Source organism: Diplotaxodon limnothrissa, linkage group LG19, assembly GCF_057381915.1.
Source record: "Diplotaxodon limnothrissa isolate DT_005_m linkage group LG19, D_limnothrissa_male_GT1.1, whole genome shotgun sequence".
Taxonomy (NCBI): Eukaryota; Metazoa; Chordata; class Actinopteri; order Cichliformes; family Cichlidae; genus Diplotaxodon; species Diplotaxodon limnothrissa.
In genome coordinates this window covers 14,757,767-14,770,051 of record NC_140614.1, presented here as the reverse complement: position 1 = coordinate 14,770,051, position 12,285 = coordinate 14,757,767, and the positions used below count along the sequence as shown (strand labels likewise).

Below are 12,285 nucleotides of genomic sequence, written 5' to 3'. Positions count from 1 at the left end.
AAATAGTTTGAAAAACAAAATGAAGACATTTAAACGAGAGTAAATAACAGTTGTTTTAACTCAACTCCTGCTTCCTTATTTAGTAAATGACTAATCGCTTATTAAAGATTGCTGAATGATTGCCTAAAGTGATCACTTATTGGTGTATGTGAGGTTAACCATGCAATGCTAAGCTGCAACTACTCAGCTCCTCTCTTCTGTGCGTTGCACACAGACTGAGGCTTGCCAACATTTGTTAAGTCATGGCCTGTAAGGAACATTGTTAACAACTATTTGCTTTAGGACTTGTGTAACTGTAAAGTTAAGGTTTTATCATTCAGAATCATTGTTTTGTACTGAGTAAAAAGGACAATCAGACCTGGCCACGTTGAAATCATAGAGTTGACCATGAACTCCTCTGTATACCAAAGTATTCTAGAGTCAAATGTGAGGCCATCAAACAGCTGGGTCATGCAACAGGACAGTCATTCCCACCACAGTTGTAAAACTACAAGTTAAAAAAGAAAAGAATCAAGGTTGCAACGGCCCAGTCAAAGTTCAGACCTCAGCACGACTGAAAAACTGCATAAACGAATGACAATGAACTAAAGCAACATTATAAAACTCCTCCACAGCCAAACCTTTGTCTCACCTTGAAAGCACCCATAGTTTTTGAGATGTAACGATTTGTCACACAGAGCAGATGAAATTATGTCAGTGCTCACCTCTGTTCCCGGAAGTTAACATAAGCAGCTTTGGTAAATAACAGTGTTTCCAAGAACTTAACCGTAGGTCTAGCTTTTGAAAGATGATTGCTTTTGCCTTCAGGATACTCTCCCACCATCAAAGGTCAGCTGCTTCATGTGGACACCACCAGCAGCATGCAGTACAGGACCCTTCTGGAGGCTGAGATGTTGGCTGTAAGTAGCAGGCAATCAGCAACGAAGCTTTTCATTTGACGTTTTGGAGAGATTCTCGAAAGTTATTACATTTCCTTCAGCATTCAAGGAGAGCGGAGCCAAAGCAGACACCAGTGTTGCATACACACAAGGCGCCTCAAAGGTTAAAATTTGTTTTGTCTTTCCCATTTTTTTATTTTTTAGTTCCACGTGATAGCCAGCTACCCCCGGGTATGGAACATGCCCCAGTCGTGGCAGTGTGAGATTGAGGTGTACAAGGCCACGTACCATTTCATCTACGCCCAGAAAAGCTTCTTCACTGGTGAGCAAGATTTCAGATTCTTTTATTTGGCCATGTGCGTATTGACACATCAGGAAATCCCAAACAATCTTGAAAGAAATGTGTCTACGAGAATCACTTTTTCTTTTCCCTTTCTTTTTTAGATTTGATCCAGGATTGGGCGAGTGACAGCGCCCCCGATATCTACTCTTTTGTGCCGTATTCCTGGAAGTTCAAGATCCTTTTCCACCAGTTTGAGATGATCTGGGCAGCAAACCAACACAACTGGATTGACTGTTCCACCAAACAACAGGAGAATGGTAAGACAGATCCACCGAACAGCTGATGTTCATTTTAAATGAAATGTTTTCAAGAAATCACTTTTAATTTGTTTAAAAAACATCTTGAGCAGTTGTGCTTTCTGGAGGTGCTGCAGCCATTGAGTAACTGTCACTTTACGGGTCGAGCATTCATTCTCGGCAAGTTAAAGTAGTTAAAATGAAATGAAGGGTACTGTACGGTTATAAAAAGATGAGATTGATAGGGCGTTTTAGATGCTTAATTAGATAAGCCTAGAAGTTTAAAAACCTCATACTGAATATTTACTGCAAATGTGTTTAACGATGTCCTGTACCTTTCTGCGTGTGTCATTTTAAAGGAAGTTATGTGTATTTGAAATAACACAGAGCCTTTGTAATAACAGTGATACAGTTCTACAGTGTGTCAAATAAACCTGCTGTTTATGCTTGTCGTGTCTACGCTGTGAGATAAGTATAAGAAAAACATCCAGGTAGAGCACGAAGGCAATCGACGCTTTAGTACCTCTTTAACGTTGGCAGCTAATGTCCAAGGCATTTTAACTCTATTAAGTCATGATACATCTTACAGTATATGTATACTCTACTTAATCCTAGGAGGACAGCAAACTAATCAATTGCATTATTGATCTTCTATAGTGTACCTAGCAGCCTGCGGCGAGACGCTCAATATAGACTTCACTTTGCCTTTCAATGAGTTTGTTCCAACCACCTGCCATACCCGCTTCAGCTTAAAGGTGAGTGAATCGGTTTATAGTTTATTCCAAAAATAAATATCCAATAGAGAACTATTTTTTTTTATGTAGTTGTAAAGGATTTTCTTGTTTAAAAAACATTTCAAAGCAGTATTTTATAGATACAGATTTATTTGCTCTTTACTCACAAATGTGACTCCAGAAGATGTGTAGGTGCATTAATGTTCGCGTACTTTGTCCTCCTCAGGCGGAAGATACAGACATGCGACTTTCCCTGCCAGAGTGCCATCCGAGCCGCTGCCCCCTGCTCACCCTGGCCAAAGACTACCAGAACATGAAGCTGCCCCCAGACATGTTCATGCCGGGGGAGAATCAAGGAGCTCCTCCTCCCAAAGCCGCCAAGTCGAGGTGGAGGAACATCACCCGCGCAGAGTGAGTTAAGGCCAGGAATCATTTCTCTCTAGTTGTGGGGGAACAAAGTGAGTGCGTTAGCAAAGAGTATGATGACTCACCACCGTAACATCTCTTACTTCTGAGGTAAAAAGATAGTAGGTGGTAATTTCAAGTAAGAGTAGCACTAACCTGCACTTTTCATGCTGTGGTCTGATCAGTTGTTGCTGCCATGTTGGTTTGAAGTGACATGAAGTAGACTTTGTTTTAATGGAGCTCGTTTCTACTCAGAAAAGGGACCTTTTGAGAAGCATGAATACATCTTATGCAAGATGAAGCTGCAGTTGTGTGCCATTTAAGTCAAAAGTAGTAAATACAGACATTAAAAATTAAAAATAAGCCTTGCACTGTTGCAGTCATATCTTGTTATTTCATGAACAGTAATTGTAAAAGCGTGGATAGCTTACAGATATCACATCTCGCAAACCCTCCGTTTTTTTTTTGTTTTTGGTTTTTTTTTTGTTTTAACCCCCGAGGGTGTTTCTATTCTCGATTTAGGAAATATCACCACTCTTACTTGCATATCTCGTGTTCTGAGATATTTTAGGGTGTCTTGCATGCACATGTTTAAGGGCTGCACATCAAATTTTTAGTGATGTTCAAAGCAGAGTAATGCGCGGGCTGTTCCAAAAGCTTCAGTTTGTATTTCTTGAAGTAGGTGATGGGGGATTCTGAGGTCTCCTTTTTTTTCTTTACGCCATTTCTTTTTATTTATTTATTTTAGTTTATTCACTGCATGAATTAAGATTTGAATCCAGAAATGGCGTGATACATGTTTTCCTTTTTGTTTTGTTTGCTGTGGAACAACCTCAAAGATTTTATACCCACATTTTTAAAAAGGCAGCAAACTGTTCTTGTCATCAACTGTTATCCTTTTCTCTCCCCACGGAGCTTTGTTTTAATACAGTGCCTCAATTCTTACCTGCATCTGGTCACAGCACTTGTTTCCAAAATGATTCTACCTTCTGTGCAGATGTTGTTTTCTTCTGATGACATAAAGAAGTGGGGTGCTGCTGCTGTACTATCTAAATGTTCTTATATGTGTAAGCCTTACCCAAGCATTGTACTGGTCTGAGGTGGAGAGGAGAGAGCGGAGCGGGAAAAGAGAAACTGCGATTAATGGTCAATCTATTGTTCCGTGTACGGCCACAAGCTGTGGGTAGTGACCGAAAGAAAGAAATTGCTGAAATGAGCTTTCACCAAAGGGTATCTGTGGCTCTCGGTTAGCAGTAAGGTGAAGAACTCGGTCATTCGAGAGGAGCTCAGAGTAGAGCAGCTGCTCCTCCACATCAAAAGGAGGCAGCTGAGGTGCTTCAGGTGTCTGAGTACTATGCCCCCCAGATGAGGTATTTCAGTTGTGGCAAACCTGCCCAGGATACACTGGAGATATTGTCTCTTGGCTGTCATGGGAAAGTCTCTGTCCAGTTAGAGGGGTTGGTGCAGGTGACTGAGGAGACGAAGGTCTGGTTAGACTCCTAGCCCCACAAAGATGTATGTATGGATGTGTAGCAAGGTTTAAAAGCTAACTTACCTATTTATCAAGCTTCAAATTTATCTTGTATTGTGATATTTTGTACAGTAAATGCTTTACTTGTCAAAACTCATCAGGTTATGTGTTTTGCTCACATTAGAGCTGTGTGAGATTAGTGTTGACAAACTAGGAATTGAGCCTGGGCTTGTTATGCAAATGTGTAAACCACTCGGTCAGTGGGAGTTTAAAGAGATTGTAAAGATCCTTTGCTATTTAGGCAGCACATGCACATGCCTTGTGCACTGGGTACATGATAACCAACATCCAGATCATTTATTATACATGACCCACAGGCGCAGCACTGTCAGACACCCAATAACCCCCTGGGAGGTTACGATCGAATACTTTCTGAGCCGGCACGCTGTGTGCTACCGAGAAATCAGGCGTGACCTATTTGCTGCGTCTGCTGTGTCCTCGGATGAACGGGTCATGAAGCAAACGATAAAGTGTAAAATCCATCTGAAATGGTGATAAAGCATTATGACTGTGCTCTGAGTGTCCGTGTTTCTCGTCCTTACATCAGATCTGGTTGGGTAGATTGCTGGAGTGTGCCCAACTTTTTGCTTATCATTGACTACACCTGGCACCCCATTTATCCCCAGAAGGCTGATGAGCAACTCAAACAGTCATGTAAGCTAACTGCTCAGTATGAGTTCTTTAAAATCTGTCATCATTGTTTACATTCGTGTGTAGATACTGTTGTTTTACCTCGCTCTGATTATTTTCCCAGTTTCTGAGATGGAGGAATCCATGCTATCGGCTTTGCGGCCCCCAGAACACACCTCAGTGGCTCACACATCTGCTTCAGCGCCCCACAGTCGGGCAACCACTGACCCCTCAGAGCTGCCCCCTGACAGACTTCATGTGGAAATGGAAATGTCACCAGATTCTCAAATAATTCTCTATGGGCCTTTGCTCCGAGCTCTGATTTCCATCAAGGTACCGAAATTCTTACTATGACTTACTATGTAGTCACTGAACCAATTTATTAATAGACACTTCATAACATAAGCACCAAGTAAGCATAAGAGGAATGAAATCATGAAAAAGTTGCCCTTTTTTTTAAACAATTTTCTAATCCCCCTCATATTTTGTTCTCACAGGAAAATTATTTTGGCGAGGATGACATGTACACAGACTTCGAGGAAGCCGTGTCGAGCCCTGTGTTGTCCACTTCTACTTCCTCGGGCCTTGGCTGGTCTCCACTGGGAATGGAAGACAGCGAACATAAAGAAACCTCAGACATCCATCCCCTTGACCTGCGGCCCTGGGACATCACCGTGCTCATTAACCTCTACAAAGTTCACGGCCGGCTGCCAGTGGTAAGACTGATGACACAAGTAGTTGAGAACGAGGGGTGGGGAGCAGAGTTAGTGCACAGAATATGGTTATGAAGCATTTGCTCACTGCAGTGGGAAACAGTCAAGTGTAAGACGAACAAAATAAGCCATTTTTAAAGTATAGTAATCAGTTACTAAATATTGTGTTTTAATTGGTAAAAGAAAAATGGAAGAATGTAAATTTGCATCAGGTAGACAGATTGTATACCTTCGATAATATACATTAATTATCTTTGATCAGTAGGTTTCCATCAGTGTGTGTCTGTGCTGATGACTCAGTATGTTTGCTTACTGTATCTGGGCTCTACAGCACTGCAGCAGCGAGGGTCCCGAAGCTCCATCCGGCTTCTTGGAGCGGCTGTGTTTTGAGATGAAAAAGGGCTACAAGGAGACAAAGCTTCAGCTGCTCCTGTCCCCTGTTCACATCTTTGTCAGTGACAACTACCAGGTATTAGACTCACCTACCTGCTGACGCTGGGCTCCTGTGATTTATGGAGTTTCCTAAATATATAAGTATTAGACTAGCTCTGATTGGTCTTAGACACTTCTAGTCCCATCTTTGTGTATTTCCAGCAAACAATTCTTCTATTTCACTCCCTCTACGCCTTTCAGTGACGCAAGGCACCTGCATCTTAGTGCTACACTATTTTTGGACTCCCAGACCACATTCCTATTTAGAGGGCTGTCCTGCAGGAGAGCACAGAGTTACACTTTATCATGTTAATGCAGCTATAGTGAGTAAACATAAATGAATAACTGAAGTTAAAACAGCATTAGAGCACATCTGCTCAACTTCTCAGTATTTCAGCTGAACCTTCAGATTGTTTTTATACAAGCTAAGATTAAGTATCGTCACAACAGGCTAATTCGATACATTAAGTAGATCTTAATCACTGGTTGGTGAATACTATGCAACTCATGTCTACCTTTGTGGTTTTTAAAATATTTACAGAAAATTTATATCGTTATCGGGATGATAGATGTCTTATATTGGGATATGAGATTTTGGTCATATCGCACAGCCCTAGTGTCCACACACATATGTTTGTTGTTTTTTTTTTTTTTTTTCTTCTTCTTCTTCTTCTTCTTCTTCTTCTTCTTCTTCTTCTTCTTCTTCTTCTTCTTCTTCTTCTTCTTCTTCTTCTTCTTCTTCTTCTTCTTCTTCTTCTTCTTCTTCTTCTTCTTCTTCTTCTTCTTCTTCTTCTTCTTCTTCTTCTTCTTCTTCTTCTTCTTCTTCTTCTTCTTCTTCTTCTTCTTCTTCTTCTTCTTCTTCTTCTTCTTCTTCTTCTTCTTCTTCTTCTTCTTCTTCTTCTTCTTCTTCTTCTTCTTCTTCTTCTTCTTCTTCTTCTTCTTCTTCTTCTTCTTCTTCTTCTTCTTCTTCTTCTTCTTCTTCTTCTTCTTCTTCTTCTTCTTCTTCTTCTTCTTCTTCTTCTTCTTCTTCAATATAGATATACAGCTTTAGTTTAAGAATCTCTGTCCTCATGAAAATCCAAACACCTTTGTCAAGTTCTGTCAAGGAAACAACAGGTGATGATATAACCCCTAAGAAATGTTGGCCTATTGGCAGCCTGATGGAGCAGTAACACAGTGCAAAGTCTGATGTCAGATAAGGAGAGGTGTAAGTCTTTGTTTGTCATGTCCACATGTAAATGCAGAAACTGAGTTTGTGAAAATCTCCACACTGGAAGGTGTTTTTCAAAAGCTGTTTACCCAAATGTGGACAATAAACTGAGACGTCCAGGGTGCTGGTGTAATTTACTTTTCTCATACTAATCACATTTGGCCAAAGTTCTTTAACTTAAGCAAATTCTGCCATTTCTTCACTCTTTCCTTTAAACTGACAGCAGTTGTGTTTTGTAGTATTTTCAGTGCAATTTTGCTATTAACTTGAATTTATTCAGATATTACTTGAAACCACTTAAGTCAAGCAACTATATGGCTTTGCATTTTAATTGAGTCAGCAATAAAAAAACAAACTGACTTTTTTTAAAAATTTAGGCTGAAAGGGCAATTCAGTCCTTCAAAAACCATAAAAGCTGCTGTAGATGTTGCATAATGTGAATCGCGCTTGCTATTAGGGCTGAACGATTATGGAAAATAATCTAATTGCGATTTTTTTGCCCCAATATTGCGATTGCGATGCGATATGCGATTATTTTTTTAAGGTCTTTGTCTTCTGTATTATTAAACAAAGACAAGCAATACATCATATAGTATGGCCAATACTATATTACATTAATTTTAAACTGTTCTTTCCTGGAAGACAGACCTCTGTTATGATGACATGAGGTGATGCATGAATTGATGACTGACATTTTTATTTAACTTCTTCAATCACAACAGTATATTTGAACATACACAATAGTTTATTTTTAGCTTACAAACATCTGAGCATAAAGTGCTGACAAGGAACCCTGGTGTAAACATTAAAATGAAAGTCAGTACAATGTGCAGATTGCAGAAATATACATAAAAAAAATCAGTGGCTTTACCACACTCAGTTTTTCGACATCTGTGAACTACTAGACAGTCATTCAATTAAAAAATAATATTAAATAAATACGTTTAGTCAGCTGTGTGAAAACCAAGGAGGAACCCACCCGGGGGATTAATAAAGTTTTATTTTATCTAATCTAATAACTTTAATCTCAGCCAAACCGATTTACTCACGAACAAACAAAACACTGAAAAAAGCCCAACAATAACATTTTTAGGTTGTCTAAGTGACTTATATATTACGTTTAACCCGAGCAGCGAAACTCCGCGGTGATCTGAAAATGATGTGCCGGGAGTTGTGCCGTTCTCGGCCGCATCAGTAACCCTCGAGCTCCCGGCTAGCTGTCGAGCTGGTGGGTAGCAGACGCCTCTGAAAACGTCGAAGCACTTTTGCAAATATGGGATATCTTGATAAACCGAGCAGATATTTGATGTTTACACAACTACTTTCTCGCCTGAAAATATGTTAAAAGTTTATTTTGTGACCCAGAAAGATTAGTATGAGTAATTTTAAAACTTAGTAGCGGCCGCCATTGCTGGAAACTGGAGTTTGGCTGGGCCGCCCTATGAATTCTGGGATATGGTAGTAATTTGGACAGCCTTCGGCACGTCGCTGTGACGTAATCGGTCTACAAATGCGGCCTCAGGAGGATGCAGCCCATGAATTTGGACATGTCCAGAGTATAATCGCAGCCTTTGCGGTTAGAAAATTGCACTTGATCATGTCGCGATATTATCGCAAATGCGATATATCGTTCAGCCCTACTTGCTATAGCCGCATATTTACATAAGCAGCTGCATATTGTGCAACTGCACAGAATTTGTAATCTTTAGCTGTGTTAGATCCTATTTGCTGCTGAGTTAATAACTTTCACTAATCCTCAACAGAGAATGTGTTTTCATCTCCCTCCCTTGGCTAGATCTTTCACTAATCCTCAACAGAGAATGTGTTTTCATCTCCCTCCCTTGGCTAGACAATATGCACTCTTTAAATCTGGAATACGGAAAATCTGGAGGCTTATTAAAGAACGTTGTCACAGGTTACACGTTAGGGGGAAAAAAAGCATTGTGTCATATCAATTTATGATGGTTTTGTAAGTGCAAATCCTTTCTTTTGTGACAGCGTCCCACAGCTGATGGGGTGTTGAGAGACGGCCACCTGAGTCTGTCTGGCCTACAGATGAGGGCCCATGCCATGTTCTCCGCTCAGGGCCTTCCTCTGGGCAGTGACACACTGGAGTATGCATGGCTTATTGATATGCAGGCTGGGGGGCTCACTGGGAGGGTCACTGTTCCACAGGTGTGTGAGTCTGTTTTATTAACTGGAATTAAACACCAGTACAGTAGAAATCAAACCCGCGTTTGCAAATTTTAAAGAAATGTGCAAATTTTTACTTAAAAGCTTGTCAGAGTGTGCTGTGCTGTAATGTTTTTCATGCTTCAAACCCCCGTAATCACTGTATCTATTTTATTTTCTTGTTACTGTTTTTCGTGGTGATTATTTAGGTGGCCAGCATGATTGAGTGGGCTAAGACTTTCCTTTTCCACGTGTTCTCCCGGGAGTTCCAGCTAGAACAACCCAAGCCCTCTGTCATCTGCCAGCACGGTGTTGATCGTCGCATCTGCGATGCCAAGGTGCAGCCAGACAGCATACAATGAAATACTGCGTGATATTTGAGACTCATTTCTAAACACATTTTCACTTTCTCTGCTGTCAGGCTCCGGTTTGAACTAGTTAGCAGTCGTGTGTCTGAATTGCTTACTGGAAGCTGCTAAATTAGATCATTATGGCTGATGGCTGCTTTTTGTGAGATTTGAATGCTGGTCCGAGCTGTCCTTTGTGAAATGAAATGTTCAAATGAGACCAGAAAATAAACTGAGACCACTTTGAGCCTTTCTTTAATGATGCATGACTCAGAAAGTGCACTTTTTCTCACAGAAAAACAAAGTCTGAGAAAAAAGTCTAACCCGTATCTATTTATCTGCTTGGAACAGCTGTACATACACAGCACCATGATGTATAAAATGATGGAACATGTCTCACAAAGTGTCTTGTCTGTATACGAATACTAACAAGGATATTTTTGAAAATGCTGCCTAAAAGCCCTCATTAGTGTCTAAGCCACTGTGTCTACAGGCTGTGCAGCAGTATTTAAAGCATAGTCTAACACTAAACAGCAGCTTGGCTTTTAGTAAAGGTTCAAAAGTTTCTGCTACTAAATGATGGTTGTCTTTCAGTTGAGCTGCCTTCCCGGTCACTGTCGCACATCCGAGGAGCTGAAGTACACCATGACCCGCCTGGCCATGGATGGAGTTGACCTCTTCATTGTCGAGCATGGCTGTGCTGCCAGTATCAAGGTAATGAGCGTAAAAAAACCAAAACTCTGAAGCTATAACTGTTTAACTTCAGAATGTTTCTTTTTCTATACTTTTTGAGGATCTTCTCTGTTTTCTCTCTTCTTCCCCACCTCCAGACGGGCATTATTCGTGTAGCCAACTGTAACCTGCACAACCAGGCAGTGGGCGAGGGCATCAGCGCTGTGGTGCAGGATGTAAACATCCGGCAGTACATTGAACAACAACACGCTGAAGTGACCAGGCTGCAGCCGGCTGGACAGGGTCAAGGTCCGGGTCAGCCGTTGGGTCTCGGTCAGCCGCCTTTGCTGCGACGTTCTGTCTGGCTGGAGGCGGGTGCAGTCAACCTGAACCTCATCACGGCAGATATTGCCCTGGCTGCTGACCACCCAGCCAAATGTGAAGTGCAGAGGCAATTTCTGGAACTGCACGATGCTCAAACCAAAAGGTAGAAGAAAACAAATCTAAGCATTTTGTTTTCCAAGCCACTATTTAAAAAAAGAAAAAAGTTAAATTTGTTTTTTTTATCTCAGCTTTCCAGCAGTGCGGTCACTAGCACCCATGAGATAAATGGGAGACCAGTAATAATTGCAGGTTTTGGAGAATGTAAAAGCTGACATTTCTTTTCAGAGGGGGACTGACTCACACTTTGAATCACACTCCTCTAGAATGTGTCACTGAGACAGTTGTGAAGCTATTCAACTCATTTACATGTTGTTCATTGTATTTCGTCATTTACAGTATCCTGACTCATTAAACATGATATCAGACTAGAGTTTTGGTCACTTGCTGTGATTCTGAATGGAATAATTAAGAATCTGTTAAGGAACCAGTGCTAGTGAAGTGCTTTGTTTTCAGTCTTATATTCCAGCATGTGTATTATTACTGTAGGTAAATGTTACAGGTACATTTTATTGTCAAGGTCCCAGTATGAATGACTGGATAAAATCAGGCGTACAGCAGGGAAAGAAACCCCCTTTTTTTTTTTTTTTTTCAGCTAAGAAAGAGAGCCCCAAAACTATTTTTCTTATTTACTCAATTTCTCTTATTTTATTCACTCCTCTTTTCCTCAGACTCTGGTTCCTGTGGCCAGAGGATGCCAGCATTCGGAACAAGCGAAACAGGAACCGCTGTGGCTGCCTCGGTGGCTGCAGGTTCTTTGGAGGTACCAACATGGGGCTGGACTTCTTCAAGCTAGAAGATCTGATGCCCTCCTCCTCATCTGCATTCTCTTCATCCAGCACCGAGTCAGACATGTGTTACGGCCAATCTTTGCTACAGCCTGGGGAGTGTATCATTACAAAGGAAACGCCCAAAGTGGATGGTAAGATTTATTCTTTATTTTCTACTATCAACAAGAGTGACTCTCCTTTTAAGGAAAAAAACAAAGAATAATTGCAATCTTTTTAATTCATAAGCAAACGAAATGGAACCTCTCTGACTAAACAAGACCCTGCAGGAAGAATGCGTTTCCTTTTCTGTCCAAGGTTCGATGACTGAGGGTGTTTTAGATAAGCAATATGTTGATGTACATACATTTTTTAATCCCTCTCATTTAGGAGGGAAGGCGGTTGGACTGAAAACAGACACACACTCTCCTTGTCTGCCTCCTGAGCTGCCTGAGAGACATGGTCAGCAACACCTGAGTCTCCAGGTGCCCCAACGATCCCACAGCTCGGCCTCTTCCTCTGAAGAAAACAGCTCCTCCAGTGCTGCCTTACCCTTACTGGCAGGAGAGAGAGATTCCCCCTCGCCAAGCACAGAGGAACGCGTGTTCCCCATGAATGGCAAAAGCCCTGCTGAGTGAGTAGCACATTCATGCAATTTACTGTGGTCCAAAAATTCTGAACCCCAAATATTGAACTCTTCTAGTTATGTTCATGTATTAGATATAAAGTGTTGAAGTTTTCCCTCTATATATTTCCTGTCATGCCTCCTGAATG

The 12,285-nt window shown here is 41.1% G+C and overlaps 1 protein-coding gene across 1 annotated transcript in view; it reads left to right on the top strand.

Moving 5' to 3' along the window:
• The window catches only part of bltp1 (bridge-like lipid transfer protein family member 1), a 77,417-nt gene that overhangs the window by 13,872 nt on the left and 51,260 nt on the right, over positions 1-12,285 (top strand). The window contains exons 13-27 of the mRNA XM_085343478.1: positions 808-899; positions 1,083-1,200; positions 1,323-1,478; positions 2,115-2,212; positions 2,418-2,602; positions 4,675-4,781; positions 4,882-5,090; positions 5,255-5,473; positions 5,802-5,939; positions 9,111-9,287; positions 9,494-9,622; positions 10,226-10,345; positions 10,462-10,790; positions 11,416-11,666; positions 11,902-12,145. Coding sequence (XP_085199604.1) covers positions 808-899; positions 1,083-1,200; positions 1,323-1,478; positions 2,115-2,212; positions 2,418-2,602; positions 4,675-4,781; positions 4,882-5,090; positions 5,255-5,473; positions 5,802-5,939; positions 9,111-9,287; positions 9,494-9,622; positions 10,226-10,345; positions 10,462-10,790; positions 11,416-11,666; positions 11,902-12,145 — 2,572 coding nt within the window. The remainder of the gene's footprint in view (positions 1-807; positions 900-1,082; positions 1,201-1,322; positions 1,479-2,114; positions 2,213-2,417; positions 2,603-4,674; positions 4,782-4,881; positions 5,091-5,254; positions 5,474-5,801; positions 5,940-9,110; positions 9,288-9,493; positions 9,623-10,225; positions 10,346-10,461; positions 10,791-11,415; positions 11,667-11,901; positions 12,146-12,285) is intronic.